This window comes from Thermobia domestica, chromosome 6 (genome assembly GCF_964235325.1).
Source record: "Thermobia domestica chromosome 6, izTheDome1.hap1.1, whole genome shotgun sequence".
Taxonomy (NCBI): domain Eukaryota; kingdom Metazoa; phylum Arthropoda; class Insecta; order Zygentoma; family Lepismatidae; genus Thermobia; species Thermobia domestica.
In genome coordinates this window covers 126,775,634-126,797,582 of record NC_137459.1, presented here as the reverse complement: position 1 = coordinate 126,797,582, position 21,949 = coordinate 126,775,634, and the positions used below count along the sequence as shown (strand labels likewise).

General features: G+C 36.0%; 1 protein-coding gene across 1 annotated transcript in view; it reads left to right on the top strand.

Annotated features, from left to right (window-relative positions):
- Positions 1–21,949, top strand: part of LOC145688190 (transcription factor RFX4-like) — a 390,217-nt gene that overhangs the window by 329,723 nt on the left and 38,545 nt on the right. Inside the window, exons 13-14 of the mRNA XM_081762061.1 lie at positions 12,383–12,508; positions 13,105–13,268. Of these exons, the coding sequence (XP_081618187.1) occupies positions 12,383–12,508; positions 13,105–13,268 (290 nt within the window). The remainder of the gene's footprint in view (positions 1–12,382; positions 12,509–13,104; positions 13,269–21,949) is intronic.

Below are 21,949 nucleotides of genomic sequence, written 5' to 3'. Positions count from 1 at the left end.
CACTCGTCATCCGTGAGATGGTGAGATAACGTGGACAAAAACTCCGGGGCATATGAGTAGTCTATGGGACGCGCATGTGCAAAGTCTGTATAGTAGCGCGTGAACTCTTGTAAAATCTGCGAACAATTAGTAGTAGTAGTACCATCTCCCAGAATGAGAGAATGAATGGCGGGGGAACGCCGTTGTCGCAAAATCCAATCAACATGATAAATAGTTATAGTCTCCTCCGGAAAGCGATGATCAAAGTCTTCCGACAAATACGCACTAATCGACGTGTGGGAGTAAATAGTTTTCAATCGGTGTTTGATACCGTTAATACAAGCCAGGTTCTCCAGAGAAGGCGGAGTATTCCAAAATTCACAGAGAGCTTGATATAAAAATTCATGTAAATGGTGGTCGTCTTCCCTCGCGACCCGCCCTTGCCATTGAAAAAAACTGCGTAATTTAGGTTTACAATATAAATTCCACCAGGAAATAACAGAGGGGTAGTACCGCTGCATGCTGCACCAATAAGGTAAGCGACGCGAGAATTCCTCTACAACCTGCGGGCGAGACATGATGTCATTATTAATCTTCCAATAGGAAGGGCCCCGGGCAGGTGGTAGCAAGAAATGCATTTTAAAGGCTACTTCAATCGCTGCATGATCGGACAGCGCCACAGGAATTGTATTTTGTTGTATCACCGCAGTGCATAAACTCTCTGAAATGTAAGCGCGGTCGATTCTACTCTTCGTCGTAGTAGTGCAGTGGGTGAATACATGCTTAGAGTTTGACACAACTAAAGCGTCTTTTAACTTTAGGACACGAATAAGCTCTGACAAAGTGGGACAAGACATGGTAGGCGTCAGAGAATCTCGGGGATCAACAATTGCATTGAAATCTCCGGCAATTATACAATGAGGAATTCCCGGAGGAAGTAAAGAAGGAATGGTAGTTGCATAAAACTCGTTCCTCTCTTTTGTACGTGTAAAGCCAGAATGACCATATAATGCTATAAAACAAATGTTCTGAATATAACAACGTATAGCCCTTCCTTCAGGGGCTAACACAACACGATCATAACTCAGACCCTTTCGCACCAAAATCGCAACCCCAGTCTCTTGCTCGCTGTTAATAATAACTTGATAATTGGTAAGAAAATCCAAAGATGTAAGCAGAGAACTTATTTCTTGTAGAAAACAAACGTCTGGTCGGCGGCTTTCGATGAACTGTTTTAGAAGGGTCTTATTATGATCGGAACTGATTCTATGAATATTGAGTGATATTAACTTAAATGAATTTACTGTTAACATTATAAAATCACTCAAACAGAAAACTATAACAAAAAGAAAAAAGTACGTACAAAGGTGAAAGGGATTCTTTCCCATGAACACTAGTAAAGTGACGCATTTTGAGACGAATAAAAAACAAACCGAGTGAACTTTCCTGTATGAACACAAAAACTAACACTGCCAAATACATCATAACATACAATGTGAACGAAGCCCTGGAAAGCAGGTGTGAAAGTCAATAGCGAAGAGTAAACACACCACGCCTCAGGGCAATTCTGAGTCAGATATTGCCCGATGTTGTGATCGTAATTCGCGTGGCTCTCCTTGGTCTATCCCTCGTGTAACATCAAGGGAACACTGTTCCTTCTTTCGTGTAGACGTTCGAGTAACTTTCCTTCTTTTTTGTTGTGAAGAAAAATCAGCTTGCACAGAAGTAACAGTATGTTCAGCTGTAGACGGGACATTATTGTCTTGCACTTCAGACGAAGAACCAGACGGAACTGTTAACACTTCCTGCTCCGACGGACGAGTCGAGTCAAGTTCCATGACATCCACAGGCATATTCTGTAAAGGCGGGGGTCGCAGTTTCACTTCAGAATCTTCCATAACTAGGACATTATTTGTTAGAGATGAATTCACTTGGGGGGTTCGTACTAACACTGGAAACTCGTTGGTATCAGTTAATGAAGGCAAGCCTGAGGAACTCTGAGCAGGGGCCCGGGGGGCAGTGACAGAGAGCGAAGGCGAGCCAGAAGAGGGAAAAGAGCGATGCACTTTGCCAATCTCCGTCATGTGTAGAGACGTCTGTTCAGGGGCGGCCGTAGTTGGTTTTGCGTTCTTCAAAGGACACGTGGCAATCGTGTGAAAATTGCTCTGACATCTTAAACAAGTAATAGGCTGCCCTTCATAAGACACACTCACCTTACAACCGTGCACTATGATACGGGATGGTATATGCTTATGTATTTCCATATGAACAATACGTACGCCATTGTCTATGCCAGGGGGAAAAGGGGCACTCCATAATTGTGGTTCCACTTTGCGCACTTTACCATAACTTTTGAAATGATCTTCTAGGAATGATAATGGTAATTCAAGAGGAAAGTCGTATATACGCACCAACCGAATGGGGTCATCAGCGGGGACGATCTTTGCTGTGCTTGTTTCCCCAGACACATGCGTGAATTCTACAGACGAAGGAGCTGTTGCTGCGAAATGTTCATAGGCTTGTAAATCTTTAAACTTAATATATATGCTATATGATTCATGTAACTGGAGCGCACAAATGTTGTCGAAGATACGAGGAAACGTATTTTCCAACCACTGATATACTTGACTAGCATTAGGTTTTACATTTCTATATCTTCGGTCAAATATTAATTGAAATTGTAAGTTCTTCTTATATTCCATACTACTACAAGCTATTAAACTGCAAAACACTGTACACACAGGGTGAGATTCACCGAGCACACTAAAGCACAAAACTTGTGGAAGAAGCACGAGTCTTTTCAACTAACGTATGAGTAGCGATATCAGGCACTCCAATGGGACCAACACTACTCACGATGTGAGCCACGGAGGCGATGAAGGAAACGTGGCTTGTAAAGAGATAAATTGTTGAGATCTTTTTAATTTGGTATCAGAGTGCTCCATTAACTCTGCATATGAGACGATAACTGTTTGGGATAAGATAAAATGCGTTCGACATGTAATTTTATAGCAAAATGACGCGTGTCTATTTACTTTATTTCATAGTTCTCCCAAACTCACTTTCTAATGATCGACGACAGTTGCCATCTAAATTCATACAATTATCGCACTCAAGAATTTTCACTTCATGATGTTGAGGCAGAGGTTATTCTTGACACCCGAAGCTTACTTTAGGAACAATTCGTCAGGAAGAAAATAATATATAATAATATCCGCATGCACATGATTGGCGATAGTTCGTGTTGGTCGCTTCACGATTCTCCGCGACGAATCGAACGAGCGCGGACCAAAACGAAGAACTCGCTGCTACGCGGTGGTAACCTCAACGCTGCTGATAGGGACGTTAAACTCAAAATCAACTCAACTCATCTCAACAAAAAATACAGTGCTTCGCATCATATATCTATATATGCTTACCATGCTCTTTATAATAATTGCTGAAGCTTGTTTTTTATATGGAGCACGTAGAGCACAGGCCAATCAACCCATAAAGTTGTGAGAAAAATAGACATAAAATTTCTAATGTAAGCTTCTGTGTGTTGTTCTACGTATCTTGATTCGGGACTTTCAAATTTCATCCGTTTTTCAGCTGAAAAGTATGGATAATTCAACAAAAAATAATTAGACCATGATAATTTAATTGAAATTCATCGTAATTTTGCGCATGATAAACACCTTCCATTTTATATCGTAAAGGTCAGATCCATCATTATTGTAACAGAGCGGTGCTTGAGCGATTGACCGTAGAAATCCGATAAGTTAGAATTTGACAATCTGGTTTTATTACAAGTATAAATTCTTTAGTCGGTAGAAAAGAGGCGGTGGATCATGTGTCAGAGTTGATGACGATGTGTTTTGATGGGTCAGTGGTTCATGGTGGGTAGTGGGTCAGAGTGGGTCACGGTGGGTGGTGTGTCAGTGGGTCGTGGATATAGTTTTCATTGACCCACGCCATCTCTGATCAAATCTTAGCTATTCATGATCCGAATGCATGATCCGAATAACTATTGCATGCTCCGAATAACTCTAGTATATCTACAAACCATCATTTGTTATATTTTACCGAAATACGTCATGACTTTTCTGACAACCTGACACTTTAAATGTTATTAATACGCAAAGTTCATTGATCTCATCACTTATTCACTTATTCTCTTATGTTCACCAAAACCTTTAGGGTACTTCCCGTACATATACAAAGGAGAAATGTAGTATCCAGGCTTGGTGTAGTATGCAAGTAAACAAATAAAAAGCAACAGGATGATATTTCCCTCCGCCAAGTCCACTTGAATGGTGTGTGTTGATTATTCAACAAAAAGACGTGAAATCCAATCAGAAAATTCATAAAATATAAAATATGCAGCCAAGTCTCTACTTTTAAATAATAATAATAATAATAATAATAATAATAATAATAATAATAATAATAATAATAATAATAATAATAATAATAATAATAATAATAAAGGAATAACAGAATTACCAAATCAATTACGTAAACAATGCCTTCCAATTAAGAAAAAAATGATTGCCTCGACGCAGGGCCGTAACTTATGGGGGGCAGGTGGGCCACTGCCATCCCAGAGAAGCTCCCCGCTGTTCGAGGGGTTCCCATTTTAAGACAAAATTGTCTTACTCCATATACGATACGAAAATGAAATTATAAGTGAAGCTTCAAACAGGTTCACTACATTACATAAACAGAACAGCACACAAAAAGTAAATAAAACAATAATGAGTCGTGGGCCTATTTCAGTGTTGTTTGTTTGCCGGCTTGCATTTTCGCGGATTCCAAGAATTTCAGATATTCTCTGGTCTTATTGGCCGATACAGATAGGACATCAAGAGTCATGACCTACATATAGAGAAAAGCTTGTGTATAGCCCGCTCCCCCAGTTCTTTGTCACCAGAACTGAAAGAGTTATTACTACTACTGCTGCTGCTGCTACTCCTCCTCCTCCTCCTACTACTACTACTCCTACTACTACTACTGCTACTACTACTACTCTTACTACTACTAATACTATCGGTACCACTAGTACTATTACTACTACTACTACTACTGCTACTACTACTATTATTATTACTGCTGCTACTACTACTACTTATATCGAGAACAGACCCCAACCTATTACTGCTGCTGTTACTACTACTACCACTGCTGCTGCTACTACTTCTACTTATATCGAGAACAGACCACAACCAACTTATACGGGGCTTCTACCCGTTCCTATTACTACTACTACTACTACTTTGCTACTAACTACTACTACTACTACTACTGCTACTACTACTACTTATAGCGAGAACAGAACCCAATCAACCCCTGTAGGGCTTCTAACAGGTTCCTACTACTACTATTGCTACTAACTACCACTACTGCTACTACTACTACTACTACTTATACTAAAGCTTCCTTACCACAAGATTTACATCTTAAATCTTTATAACATGCGATTCCGATTCATTATGAACTAACATGAATCGTTAGAATCACTATGATTCGTTAAAAATCACTGGGGGAAATGGGCTATACTCAATCCTAGCGTAAATGAAAGACAAGTTCTGTCGGCCCTCGTAGCCGAGCGTTATAGGGCAATAGTCTAGTAGTGAAAATAGTTTTTGGCGTGGGTTCGAACCTTGCCCAAGGATTTTTAAAATTTTAATAACACTTTTTTCATTAAAATAAGCTTGCAGTTTTACTATACGGATCCATAGTAAAAGCAATAATAATAATAATAATAATAATAATAATAATAATAATAATAATAATAATAATAATAATAATAATAATAATAATAGCTGCAGTAGTAGTAGTAGTAGTAGAAGCCCCGCAGGAGTTGGTTAGGTTCTGTTCTCTTCCTCTTTTTTTTTCTGTACATTTTACATGACCAACGAGAATACTGAAACTCTTGTGATCGGCGTAAATGCTGCTGGCTCTTCTTCTTTGGAAATTAGAAGTTACAATGAGGAAGAATAGTAGTAATGTAAATCGGGAGCAGGTAAAAACGATGAAGTAGCCTCAACTTGAAGAACGTTTATGATATTTTCCTCATTGACGAAGGCCTATATAACTTGCTCTTGAGTTAAACAAGGAAATCTCGAGTAAGTCATTGTGACACTCATAAGAAACATCTTCTCATAGGAGCATTAGTATTTTGTATAGTCTTTCATGCAACGATTTTAACTAGCTAAAAGTTTAGATAGAAGGTCAAGTGATGCGGTAGGTGCCTTCCCTGCTGGTCTAGTGTCTAGCACGTGCGCCTTTGGTGTGCAGGGTCCCGGGTTCGATTCCCGGAGTGAGAGCCTTTGTGATTTTAATTGTCCTCGATGTTTCTGTGTTCGTGTCCCTGTCGTTATAGATTATTGGAAAAGCCAAGTTCAACAAAATTAGTAATAAGTAGTTGAAGTAAGTTAAGAAAGAAAGGTAGGTAAGTGGTTAGCGTATTGAATTTCTGTTCAGCGAGCCTGGGTTCGTATTCCGGTCAGGTTGAAACTTTTTTTAAATGTTACAATTTCAATTTTAATACATGTTTAGTGTGACAAGAAAGATCTCTCCTCCAGAAAGAAAATGATGTTGGAATGAGGAGAATTGGAGAAGGTCTCTCAATGGAGGCAATTTACAAACTTATTTCCAGCAGTTGTTCTAGATTTGATATTTTCAGCTACTTTCAATCATTTCCTTATAAATGCGTGGTCAGTAGAGATGCAAAAAAAAGCCGGCTTTTTTTTGGGGGGGGGACGAGAATTTTGGAAATTTTGGATTTTTTCATTTTCATGATTTTTCTATCTAAATAGCTTTTTTATAGTATATTCTATAGTTAGATAAGAATTCCATGACCTAAGTGCCATATTTCGCTCTAAAATTCACCATCAAGATGGATGGAGCACATGTTTTACGAATTAAAGCTAACATGAAGAATGTAGTATTTGAGGGCAATTTTAGAGGCTATTTAACTTTATTTTAACTTTTGAGTTATCGACATTTTTTTTCTTCTCGGGATCATTTCAGTTTGTCATCTTTGTTTCATTTCGAAGAGCTTAGTACTCTAGCTTCTAGCGCAAAAGTTAAACTTACGTTTTTCTATATATCCGTCAAAGCGTACGTTTTTCAATATATCCGTCTAACCGTAGTTCCACATTTCTGTTATGCTGTAGCTGTGCAACGATTTAGCAATAATTTACCGGATACAACCTTGAATACTGATTTATACAAATAATCAGTAGCGCATTTAGAAACGTACTTTGGGACGGGTTTTTCTAATTGTTTCGTTTTCTAAAATGTCCCAATTTTATTTGGGAGGAGCTTGAAGTTTATGAGTACAGGCATAACTAACACTGTATTTCGTTTCCTTTATATATTTAGCGATAATCTTCCGGATACAACGTTGAAGATCATTTTATACTGAGAATCAATGGCGGATTTAGAAAATTATTTTGCGAGAGTTTTTTCTTACTAATGTTTAGTTTTTCTAAACATTTGTAATTTTTACTTGACGGGAGCTTAAAGTTTATGAGTAAGGGCATAACTAATAGATATTTCGTTTGTTTTAGACATTCCGTAATTTTGGGGAACAGGCTTCAGTCCGAAAGACTGCCCCCCTAACCTTCGCGAAACCGTCACTGGTGGTAATTAGTAATAATAACGATTTAAAAACAATAAGAAATGAAGTGGGCCAACTCACAGTACACGCACTATTTCTACTTCATAGATGGAATGAAGAAAACGTTTTGTCAGAATGGTCGAATGCTGAGTTGAATCCCGGACTTCCCGATAGAAGCGTAAAAGTTCCACACAGTCATGTTTATTGTGCAGTTGTATTTATCTTAACTTAAATATATTCCGTAGTCCTTTTTATTTTTTGGTGGTGGTGGGGTGAGGAGAGTTCCATAATGATATGAAGGGTGTGAGCCAAGAAAATGGAACTAACGAATTTTCAATTGCTGAGTTATGCAGCACCAGATAGATAGCAACGCATACCGCTTCGTTTAATCATTCATGTATAGTCTTATGTGAAAAATCAGCTTTCCGATTTTCAAAATGGATTATGCAGCAGAAAATTTCTAATTTCTTAAAATAGTAGAATTGTGGGCTACCATGTTCTTACCTCACACCTTTCATATGTTGAATCCCTCTTGTTAAAAATGCAGAAAACTTGAGGACTGAGTAAACCGTGATGGTGCTTATATAAAACTGTAGAATTTCAAGAATATACAAAACCAAAAGCTCTAGATGTGCAGCCTTTAAGTGTATCATATAAATCTAAGTATTTTTCTTATGCTTTATTTTAATTTTATTTTGTTCCAAAAGAAAAAAGGGTTTTGAAGTAATAATACTACATAGAATTTTGCTACTTATTTGAGTATTTTTTAAAGAAGTATTTACTTTTGTGGTTGGCTGGTTTACATCAGCTGTTTTTTTTAATAAAAAACTGGTTTAAACAAAACAAAGAACGAAAAATGCGAATCGTGTGAACTTCATGGTGACGTTTCAACACTTCAAACCATCTGCATTAGATTTATTTCCTTTTCACCTTTTAATCAAGGTGTTCAATTCTCGGTCGAACCACAACCTTTCTTTCATGCGTGAACAAAGTAGCGGTTCGGATGTAACTTTAAGCGAAAGTCTTCTCCTTGATAACCTTGGTATTACGTAAGGATGTTAAGCCTGAACATACGAAACGAAACTAAATTGTATATTTCTGCACGCCTGAATGCCTGTTGTTTTATAAAGAAGCCAGCGTTGCTTAAATATATTGATATAAATTGGCAATATTTATCGATTGCCTACGTAGCTTCCAACATTAGCTTGGATTGTACTTTCAATATGTACGTACTAAATTTGTAATTTAATACCTCAGTTTTAGTGTACTGATTATGATAGTTAACCTTTAAATTTTACATGCAAAGCAATAAAAGGATTTTCCCGTTATTGTTTTACGTTTAGAGTAATGACGGGATTTTCCCGATGGCTAGGGCGGGAGTTTCTCAATTTAAGAAATTTAGTGACCGGACTTCTTTAAGCTTATGTGACCTCTTCCAGAATAACCCCGTTGTTGCATAATAACACCAAGGCGAAACAAACTTATTTCTGTCAATATGTAATATAAATACATAAAGCAAAATATCTAAACCCAAAAAAACTGGTTTAAACCAAAAAATAAAACTAGTTTAAACTACCCCAGAAAAACGGGTTTTTGGCATTTTCACTTGACCTTACGTACAATGTAATGACAGTTCCATTGAGACTGAATAAACCTTCCATTTTCAATCTCCTTGTGGTGGGCGGGAGAGGAGAATATAGGATTGAGCCTCGAAACTCTGAGCTATGTAGGCTGCACACATTAATGTGGTAGGGTTTGGCTGTCATTTTCAATAAAAAAGAGATTTATTCATATTGTTTCAAGAGCGAGGAAACTCCCATTAAGAAATCATTATAAAAGAAAAATAAAATACTTTCTGAATGAAGTTTACAATTCCCGTAATTAAGTAGCACGTTATGATTACTTAGTTATTTTGAAAGTATTTAGGGAACATAAATATTCTTGAAGTATATTTTAAATTTATTTACCTCTGAAATGTTACTAAAATAAGCATGCAAAGCCACAGACATATATGTAAGTGCTAACTTGTAATTCAAATAAATAATTATAAAATTCCAACAAATAGAAAATAGTCAAAGGTTTAAGGTGGGGAATACTCACGTAGGATTCAGTGAATTCGGTCCCCGCAAAACTTGCGAAACTCTATATATATATATTTTGAAACTTTCTCGTGGATATACAGTTAGCAAAAACGGCTTCTGCATTAGATGCCAGGCTTGGTAGAAGGCGTGTGTAATGAAAATGAAAATTAGTTGGTATTTCTCCTGTAATATTTATGCCTCACATCAGAATTTAAAGAATGCCTTCAGGTGAAATCACTGAAGGCTTCGAAGCCGTGGCGAGGATAAATTTTGCAGGGGTTGGGCAGAGACTATTTTGCCACCAGTACTGATGCTACTTCCCTATTGTAGTACTGGAGTCACTAATGGATGTTTACCAAGTTCCAAAAATGAAAAGTAACATTTTTAAATTCAAGAATAGATTCAAAACTCAAATAAATAAATTATATACTTGAGTTTATTTGTAAATAAGGCATTTATATCGCGATTTCTGCCCTTTTAAATTAAGATTTTCAACAAGAAGGAAAGTTCAGAAGTATGAGTAATTCTATAGTTAAACAATTATTTTCGTCTGAATACGTATTCATATGTAAGATCACTGTAATGCCAGTGAACTACATGGTCTTCCGTGAAGTTTATTGGGCGTGAAGGTTTCATTCTGTATTAAAATTACACTCTCCATAAAGATAATTTCTCTAGGCACGAACTCAGCAATGGAATTCTGGGATGATAAAGGATTTTAAAATGAGTTGAGATTGCCTATACCATTAAATGTAAAAATGCAGAGTGCGGCAGCGTTCATAGCGTAATTTGACTTGCGTAGTACAAAGACGTACTGCATGAATGCGCGTCAGCTCGTGTCGCATTCGTGTACTAAATGAGCTGCCATTTCGAGTGTGACAGTGATATGGAGTGATGGAGTGCACAGCATCGTGCCTTTGCTGTTGAAAGTTATTTCAAGAATAGCGACTCTGTTATTTCTACCCAGAGTCTATTTCGGCAACATTTCAACTTGGGACGTCATGGGAAAGTTCCAGATGGATGGACCATTGTGAGGTGGGTACGTGCATTTCGAACAACAGGTTCTGTTTGCAATGACAAACCGGGAGAAGTGAAAGAACTGTGCGGACACCAGAAGCCGTGGAAAATGTTGGTGCTGCAATATTGCGTAGCCCAAAAAGATCTGCTCGTCGTCATTCACAAACTTTGCATATGTCCGATCGCTCATTCAGGATAATATTGCAGGAAGATCTCCATTTTCAACCATATAAGGTGCAGATTGTTCAGGAAATTAGGTCTCGCGATTGGGTTTCACGAGAAACATTCTGCTTAACCATGCGTGATCTTCTTCGCCAAAATCCACAAATGTTGCACACCATCCTGATGTCAGATGAAGCTCATTTTGAGTTATGTGGTTCAGTGAATAAACAGAATATGCGTTATTGGAGTGATGTAAACCCGCATAAACTGCACATCAGGCCCTTGCACAGTTCTCGTGTCACAGTGTGGTGTGGAGTTGCTTCCTTTGGGATTACTGGCACTTACTTCTTTGAGGAGGACAGAGGTGTGGCTGTAACTCTCACCAGTGAACACTACCTAAAGATGCTGCAAGACTTCATTCTTCCCCAATAAGGTATGGTCGATGTGGATGTGGTAAAAGTATGGTTTCAATAAGACGGAGCGACCTTGCGTACAGCCAGAATTTGCATGGATTTCTTGCGACAAACATTTACAGGTAGAGTAATTTCCCGTTTTGGTGACATTTCCTAGCCGCCTCGCTCACCTGGTCTTTCATGTGCAGACTTTTTTCTTTGGGGCTACCTGAAGCAAGAAATGTTCCGAACACGTTGTGCCACCATTCCTGAGTTGAAGGATCGCATCAGAACTGCCGTCAGCAATGTTCCAGGGAATACATTACGCCGAGTTATGGAAAGCTTCCAACACCGCCTAGATGAATGTGTTGTGCCGAGAGGCCATCATTAGACAGGAGTCATATTCAAAAATTAATCCACACAATGGACAATGACTTACACATTAGTAAATGGCATACCTTTAACTACTAATTGACGTAAGAGGTAATAAATAAATTACAGTTACTGCCTGATGGTTTGTTCTTAATATCCTACTATGAACGCTGCCGCACCCTGTATAAGCACATAATTTAGAAGACAGTCCATAATAATTTTAGAACAGATGAATAATGTTTCTATTAAGACACCTGCATTGGCAAGAACATAAGTTTTGTTCCTATACTTACCAATACTCTCATAAATAAACGCTAATTAAAATCATTTTATATCTTAAAAGAATGTGTTAAATGGTATACAATTAACACGCCTGTTTGTTATTAGTGTATTTTCTGTGCGTGGGTGGAAGTTTATAGCATATTAGGTAATAAGCAACTTTCCTCAATTTGCTCTATGCGAAGTACCTATTATTCCCCTAGAATATGACAATAGGAAGTTGTTATACATGAACATTAATTTTAATCCAGAATAGTTATTATTTTTAAATTCTTACAAAAATATATTTCTCGAAGTCGAATGGAATTCTTTGACTGTTCTAGGCCACTTTGAGTGCTTGGTTTAGGCCAAAGCAACAACCCTAATTTTTACAGTATATTACGCATAACCATAGCATATTTGCAAGATAAGTCTTCTGTTTTCCAATATGTATTATATCTCAACTTCTACAATATAGTACATGTTATTAATCCTTATTTTTTTCATTTCCTCAGTCCAGCCAGATGAAAAACAATACAATTCAGATCCTATTTCCAACTTAGTTTCGAATCCTAGTCAAAACTCTCAGATCCATTATAACTCTCAGCTCCAGGAAGACAGCAGGGATAGTGAGAGATGTGGTAAGAATACTCAATCATAGAAATAATTCAGTAATACAGGGAAAACGAGAAAAATTTCAACACAAATGGTAATAATAATAATAATAATAATTGTGACATAAATTAATGTTGGTTTCCTTCTTTAATAATTCATCAACTTAGTTTCTAGTTCAATGAGAGAAACATCAGAAATGAATTAATTCATAATCTTAAATGAGTGAAGTAAAAAGTGAAAGACCTTAAATCTCTATATGCCTTATATTTTGATGCATAGAAAGATTTTTAGAACTTGATACATTCATGTTTTAAGGAAAGATTTGGTATGGCAATGGTACAGTAAAGAAAATAAAAAGCTTCGCAAAGGAAATATAATCTACAATTAGGTATATACTCTGCTAAAACGTACTTTCCTAATTTAGTCTATTGTAAGATTTGGAATAAAAATCTACAGTTTTCTAATCGAAAAGGAAAAAAAGATAGGAAAGGAAACTTTCTTAACTTATTTCCACAAACTTTAATTTAACGCATTACAAATCAGAACATTTGCTTCACATAATACTGAATTTTGGTAAATTACTGCATCGAGAAAGCTGCTAATATATTCGCATTTCTCGTAGATCTGACAGATACTCAGGTCGAAGTTCAAAACCAGGCTCATTCACAAGCAGTTGAAGTCCAGGCAGAGCCTAGTGCGAGCACTCAATATAATAACTATACTGGATGTCAATATGAAGAGTACAGAAATGAGTGTAGACCTCCGAATAGGAACTGTAGCTATCAGGTAAGACCAAGTCGTGTTCGATTTACTTTGTGACGGAAACAAGTTCTTTTATTTCACAATGACAAGCTTAAAAAATACATAATAATCACTATGATTAGAATTGGAGAGTTGTACTTCTCCTCGAATTATCAAAAACATTCGGATCATTTGGAAAGAGAGAGAGGTTTCAATACTATGAATATTTTAAAAGTACTGAATAGTATAATTAAATTGCAGCACTTTCATTTTAAAGTCAAATTAGTATCACAATGTATACATGTTAAACTATTGTTTTCTTAAAAAAAACTGTTGTAAGTTCTTTAAAAACTACCAACTAAACCAGTTGGTTTAACTGATATTGGCATTTTTTTCTTAAACAGAAAAAGAACAGTAGTCTATAGTAGTGAAATGGCACGTAAACATGTCACAAACTATATAACAATTGCCATCCGCCAGCACTATGGACACTACGGATGGTTAGAAACTGATTCTGAAATATCCGAGTCGCAGATAATAATGGATCCGGGTGCCTGCTTTTCGGTTCTGGAATTTGGTACTCGATTTTCGGTTTTGGAACAAGTTACGCGGTTTTATGTTCTGGATTCGGGTACCCGTTTCCTACATACTGTATCAAGAAATGAAATGTGATTGTGGTATTAAAACACAGTTGAAGTTTTCAATTATATATACACAGGGTGTTTCAAAACATCACCGACAACGTTTGGGAGGTGGTACCTGACACCAAGATCAGACGAAAAGTATAGACCAACCTGGGTGCACAAATGCTACCTTTCGGAGTTATAGGCTCCGAATTCAGAGACTTCAAAAATTTTATAGGTGATAATAATGAATTAGTTTCTGATTTTAAGCCCTTTATTATTATTATTTTTGCTTTTCAGAGCTTTCGTTGAAGTTAGTTAATATTTATCTTTTCTAGAAAGTTTGTTTTTATTTTTTGGTTTTTAGTGCATTTTTTGTGTTTTTAAAATGGGTTGTTATTCTTTCAAGTTTGTTTGTTTTACTCTAGTCTTTCGTTATCCCAGTAGTTTAGTTAGATACCTAAACTAAAGGTGGACATTAAATGCCTATAAAATGGGTCGGCCTACTGAATATGCATGACCAAATGAATATAATCAGTTTATGCTTTCTGGAATTACACGTGAACACACGACGAGCACGACATACGACATGAACGTACGACGTGTTAACACTTTCAGCTCTTGAGGAGTTATATGCTCTAATTCAAAATACTGTCATCAGATCCTGATAAAATTTATATGAATTCGCCAGAAGGCATACTCTTTCAAATAAAGAGGTAAACCAACAAAACTGGTGCAACTATCTTGAAGTTTTGCATGATCATACATACAAATGTGGTGTTATGCTGTGTATATATATCAGATTAAAATATGTTGCAAAAGGATATAAATAATTATGAAGAGTTTTATTCTGAAAATCATCATACTCATTTGCTTATAGAAGAGAATTAATTCCTATTTATTAAGTTTTCGTAGATTTTCCTAACAATAAGCGTTATTGAAAACTAGTTCTTCCCCCAAAGCCTTCCACTAGTTTGCATATTGCCTGCACGTCAGCAAAATATCCTGGCTTCCGGTAGGAGCTCCGACAACTATTATTATAACTGCGAACTATTGAGAATTAGCGTGACTGAGAGATTAGGCGTCTTGCGTTTATTATAAGGATCAATAATATGTAAAACAGATTCTGTAGATGTTAATGCAACCCGTAACTCTTAAATGTTTTGAAGTTTGCATATTAGCGTTACTCATAGAGTGATATGTTTTTCCATTATAGAAAGAATACCACTCAAGTACCCGTAGTTCGATCCTAGATCATGGTAGACATTATGTCTCTGATTTATCTCGGGATTTTTTTGTTTCCTACTGCTAGTCTCTTGCACTAACTACCCCATTGTTCTTATTCGTCTCTTTTAGCCGTTGGCACAACGGCAAAGTGCATAACTGCAGATCTCATTTCCCTTTACTCTCATTGTATAATTTTTAGCTCTGCAATCCGTGACAAAAAAATAGCATATTGTGTATGCACGTGTATACACTCTATACATAGAGTATGTTGTTTTCTTCTGTTGATTATAAAATTACGTCATCAATACAGGTTACAATATTACATAGACATGTGCATTAGTGGAAATCTCTGAAAGTATTTATTTGTTTTCAATTTCGACGAATTATATGTACTTGCAGTTTACAGTAAAGAGCAGGGCAAATATTTATTCCTGGATATATATATATATATATATATATATATATATATATATATATATATATATATATATATATATATATAGTTTAAAAGTTGGAATTGACTTTACAAACTACATAATTATTCACGTTCTGTGTAAGAAGTACTTTCTTTTTCCTTGTTCTTTGTTTTCTCTCTTTTTTTTTAGTTTTTCGCTCCGCTAGATATTAAGCGCTGTGAGCAAAAGGATACAAACCAGGCTAAGCCGCAGAGGTTGAACACCACCAGCTACCATCCATTGCATCAGAGACCTCCTTCTTTCCCAATGGTTGAGTGCTTGTTGCCAGGAGCTAATAGGAACATTGTTGAGTTTCCTTCCCCCCTCGCCCAACTGCGTTATTGAACCTCTGCGCACACTATCAATCTGTTCTCTCGAAAGACAGATTCACTGCTCTCTGAACGGAAATGCGATCGTTTCTCTTGAGCTTCGAATTATAGCTCTTAAAACACACAAAAATAGAGCTAGGACAAAGAGAAAGAGAGAGAGAGAGAGAGAAATCAACAAATAAAACAATAAATTATCTTCGATCTTTTGCATTTTTCCTTATTTATTTCATTATTTTCTGAAAGACAAGCAAAAACATTACTCATTCAGGAGTTAAGTGGTACAATCGACTCTCCTAATATCTATTTTACAAAAGTTTATATACGTATATACATTGGAATTGGATGGAGTGTTCTTGTCCTTTGGTAAACGTTCGTTTAAAATAAGGTATTTTATTATATTTTCTTTTTTAAATTGATTTGCTTTTCCGTATAAACCACTGAAATGGAAGTTTACAAATCAAATCTTAATGAGAAATAGACACTAAAATAAAGTAAAAACCAAAACTCTCTGGCATGAAGTTTCGAATGATTTAGTCGACCAGCTAAACAACATTGAAATTTCTTTAATTTTTAATGCCACATTTATTTCTTTAATGTGATTTTTACAAACACTTTGCTCGGAAGATAAATATAATTTATAAGTTAATATAAATAGACAATTAAGCAATATTGTGTACAAACAGATAAAAATTACAGAAAAGTTTGAAAATGTTTAACGTACACTCTATTAAACTAATTGTTACAACTCAGTAATAACTAAATTCAATAACTGCTCATATAAGTATTTTTAAAAATATTTCTTTCCTATTCATTTTTCTTCCTTTTACGTATTTATTTAATAATAATAATAATAATAATAATAATAATAATAATAATAATAATAATAATAATAATAATAATAATAATAATAATAATTATTATTATTATTATTATTATTATTATTATTATTATTATTATTATTATTATTATTATTATTATTATTATTATTGATGGCGTTTACTATGAAAAGATTTGTAAAGATTTGTAAAATGAAGAGATTTACATCTTGGCAATAAAACTGAAATATATGATGCTAGGAATCAGAGATGGAGTGGGTCAGTGGGTCGGTGGGTCAGTGGGTCAAGTTTTCTGAGTGGGTCAGTGGGTCGTGGGTCAACAGCATGTGACCCACTGTGACCCACCACCCACCGTGACCCACTGCGACCCACCGACTCAGTATGATCTACCGACCCTCTCTGCTCACTGCATTGCAGACTGTATCTTCTGAAGACTTTAAATTTGTCTCCGTTTTACTTTCGACACCTTCATTTCCCTTCTTTTTCCACTTGTTTCTGTCTACTTACCTGAGGTGAGTATATCTAACCAAGGAAAAAAAGAACTTCAGGCACTTTTGGATATTTATATTTTTAATAGTAATAATAGCAACAGGACTTATACTACAACTTGGCTTTCGAGACCTGTGAGTTTTTAGAGCTAATTACTGGAAAAAAAATACATTTTTGAATCACTGTAATATATAAATTATTATATAAAAATTGAAAGTAACTATGTGTGTCTGATCATCACGGTCAAATTGCAAAGTCAAATGAAATTACTGTAAGCTTAATTACATGGAAATTTTGAAGTTTGGATTGTACGCATAATTTATGGAAAATTTTACACTATTTTTCCCTTTACGTTGGTCTACATACTTTGATTTGGAACTTTGAAATTTCATCCTTTTTTCCACTGAAAAGTATTGATAATTCAACAAGGAAGTAATTATACTATGATAATTTAATTGAAATTCATCGTAATTTGACACATGGCAAACAGCAGTGGGGTAATTGAAGTTGAAGAAGGAGGGAAATTCCCATTCACCTCTGAACACTTTCCAGGAACCTCGTTCCCTTTCGCTTTCTAGACGGGGGAGGGAACTTGGTAATGGTATCAAACCTTCATGTGTAATTACAAAAATTAAATTTATAAACAAATAAGAAATAATCAGTTTATCAGGCTTTAATTGATAATTTATTCACAGTATTCCCTATCAAAGGCGTGGTAGATGAAGTTTATTTTCTACATGGGTCGACATTGCCAACTGGCATGGTCGATATGGAAAAGATGTTGTATGGTGATAGAGAGATGATACTTCTTGCTGAGTATTTCAAACCTGACCAAGAAAAATCGTTATCAGACTTAAGTCTAACAAGTAGATTGTCGATGAGAAGTTGCAGAAATCGGGTAGAATTATTATCAATTTCCACGACAGAGTGCGAACGGGGATTTCCCCTTATGAATTTACAGATGACTGATATTAGAAATAGACTAAGTGCTCAAACATTGTCTAACTTGTTGTTCATCAATGTTAATGGCCCACCGCTAGACAAGCTCAAAGTAGACGAGCTATTTATTTCTTGGCTGAATGATGGACATCATTCCCACGGATGATTTACCGCCAAAGGTTACCAACAGGAAATAAATCCGATTTCAGATTTGTTTTAAGGTGGAAAATTACGAGTTATGGAAAATGTATACTTGTATTACTAATGGCTTATTTGTGTTATTCAACTTTGTACTTACTTTTTACTAAGTCTCTTCTTTGCTTTAGGTAAACTACTTTGAATAAATATTCATAATAATTGCAATTATGCATATTTGTAAGTTAAATTTAACGTGATGTTTTAGTGATTACACAAATTACAATTATGCGCATACTTTATGGAAATGCTCTCACATAGGGTACCCGAGCACCTTTATACCCTATGAACAACTGATTTTTCAAGTCTTTTGTGAGAAAAATCCTGTGAACTGAGAAACCATAACCTTTTCTGACCAACACTTTACTATTTTATATCGTAAAGGTCAGATCCACCGTTATTGTAACATAGTGGTGTTTGAGCTATTGACTAGAAATTCAAACTCCGATTAGTGACAATTTCACAGTCTTGTTTAATACAAGTGTAAACTCTTTAGTCAGTTCAGAAGAGTCCGTGGATCGTGTTCAGAGTTGATGAAGATGGATTTTGGTGAATCAGAGTAGGTCAAAGTGGATGAGAGTGGTTCATGGTGGGTGGTGGGTCAGAGTGGGTGGTGGATCACAGTGGGTCACCGTGGGTGGTGGGTCAGAGTGGGTTACGGTGGGTGGTGGGTCATGGTGGGTCATGGGTCAGAGTGGGTCATTGTAGGTGGTGGGTCAGTGAGTCTGGGTCACGGTGGGTGGTGGGTCAGTGAGTCGTGGATCAAGTTTTCATTGACCCACGCCAACTCTGCTAGGAATATCCATCACCGATGACAGCACAAATTCTAGCAATTTCTTGTAATTGTGCTTAACACTCTTGCGGATTTCGGCATCTAACTACTGTGGATAAGGTATGGGGTGTTTCTCCAACCATTTTATACCAATATAGTGAGATGGTGCTGTTGAGTAGACAAGGAAAAATACTTATAGTCATTAAAAAAAATGTCGTCCTTCATTAGATTTTTATTTCTGCTGTCCAGGATTGACTTTCAATTTCTATTTAAACTGTATTTATTATGTTTTGTTATATCCAGTGGTTTAGAAATCCGATTATACATAACTCAGGAACACAACGTCTGCACAATAGGGTGGGCCGAAAACGGCCGAAAAATTTTTTTTTAGAAAATTAAGATTGAGTACCGTGCAAAAGTTGTATAATGTTGTATAAGTTGTATAATGTTATATTATGTTTCCTCACTAAAACAGAGCCAGATTAAAAGATATTTAACCGGGCCCCGGGGGGTCCAAAGAACGTTAATTTTGAAAAAAAAAGTAGCCAGCAATGTAAACATTATTAAAATATAATTTTTAGAATGTTAAGTTTGAGTACCATGCAAAAGTTGTATAATATCACGTTATGTTTCTTCACCAAAATATAGGTGGATAAAAAGATATTTAACCGGGTCCCGGGGGCCCGAAAGAACGCTAATTTTGAAAACAAAAAGTAGCCAGCAATGAAAATATTATTAAAATATATTTTTAGAAAGTTAAGTTTCAGTACCGTGCAAAAGTTGTATCCGGGGGCCCCAAAGAACGTTCATTAAAAAAAAAAATAGTTGTGAATAGTGAAAATATTATTGAAATATATTTTTTTTAAAAAAGTTAAGTTTGAGTACCGTGCAAAATTTATAATGTCATGTTTCCTCACCAAAACAAAGCCGGATAAAAAGATTTTTAACCGCGCTCCGGGAGCCCAAAAGAACGTTAATACTGAAAAAATATGGTTGTGAGTAGTGAAAATATTATTGAAATATCTGTTTTCAGAAAATAAAGTTTGAGTACCGTGCAAAAGTTGTATAATGCTATGTTTCTTACCCAAAACAGAGGCAGATAAAAATATTTCACCAGGCCCTGCGGGTCCGAAAAGTGTCATTATTATTATTTTTTTTAAATATATATACCATTATTTTAAGTATGCATAGAAAATTGGATAAGATTCCTAATACTTTAACTTGACCCCAGGATTTTAAGTGTTCTGATCTGATGTGCAGCTCTTCGCCTGATTGGTGTTTAGTAGATATAATAGTACGGACACAAATACATAAGGTAAGGTTGAAAAATTGACCAACAAACACCAAACCAGCGCAGAACTCACCACGTGGAGATGGCTACACTGGGAGTTCCTCCCACCCACCCTCCTCTTACTTAAAGCTCCTTAGCGGAATCTTGGAACAAAATATTGAGATTTATGTCCGAAGCTTGGTAGATGCTTTCGTGCTTCCAGTTTTGCGCGAATATAACCGTCTCGTGCAACAATACCGCATACTTCTGAAGAAGATTCTGTTACTATCCTTAGACACTTCTCCAAAGCCTGCGTGGGGAAGGGGAACGTGACAAACTGTGAACCTCCTCTTTTCCACAATCATTTCGGTTCTTCTATTGATACGTTAGCCGAAATTGGAGGTTTTGTTACTATTACTTCTGACCAATCGGCCAAGTCGATATAACACACCAGACGGTTTCTTTTTTCTTTTTGCTAGTTTCGTACGGATTTTGTTTTTATCTACTACCTTGTCTTAGTTAGTTTTGTTCAGTAAATTCATATGTTCTAAAACAGCGGATTTAGCAGCCGACCTATTCGATATATCTGATAAATCTTTTCCGGTACTCATTTGTTTAGGGCTCACTATTGTTTATTTAGGTTTAATTTAGGTTTTATTCTCTAAACGATAGCTCCATGCGAACTCTTCATCGTCTGAATTCGGGTTGAAAGCGCTTAATGTATGTTCCAAGTACGGGATTGAGGCTAACGATTGTAACCCTCTTGTAATTGGTACCGTAGCATCATAATCGATCTGTGAGTCATGCTTTCTTTTGAGCCTATGTGTTTCTGCTTCATCTACATTGCAACTCGTCATTTGTCTCTGATTTCTCTGATCTAATATGAACTCTCACTCCAAAAGCGGTATATAATTAGATTTACCACACTTACAGGTTAATCTATCGCAGCATTTGCAAGAGAAAATATCACATAACTTCTGAGCACCGTTCTTAAATTTCTTTAATTTGGCTCTTAATGGGGTATATTTCATTTCATAATGGGGTTAATGATCGTTTTGCATTTTGAGTTGTAATTCAAAATCATATGCTTAATTCGAAGTCAAGACAATACAGGAAGAGAGGCTCGCAGCCATATTGTTTCTAGTTTATTTGAATTCAGCAATGTAAGCGCCGCCTTCGGAAAGCCAGTGTTATGTATTTTGCATCCAGATGCGAAAAAGTGATATTCTCTTAAAGTTTGAGAGTTCTGAGGTGGGCTCAACACAAAGGTTTTTCGTGTGTTAATATGGTAGTTATGAAAGTTAGTTATGCTCTTAATAGTTATTTGCGTATGTTGAAACCATGTATTTCATGTTTTATGTATTAATAGTATTGTCTGGTAAAATGTTATTATTACATAAAACCATTTTATTTGAACAAAAAATTGGGAACTTTAGGGCCACGGGGGCCCGGTTAAATATTGTTTTAAAATCAACATATTTGACATGGCTTCATTTCGTACCAATGCACAACTTTTGATAACTACTCAATCCTGAATATCTGAAAAAAATATTTTCGGCCCACCCTACTGCACAATGTAATGTTCATATGC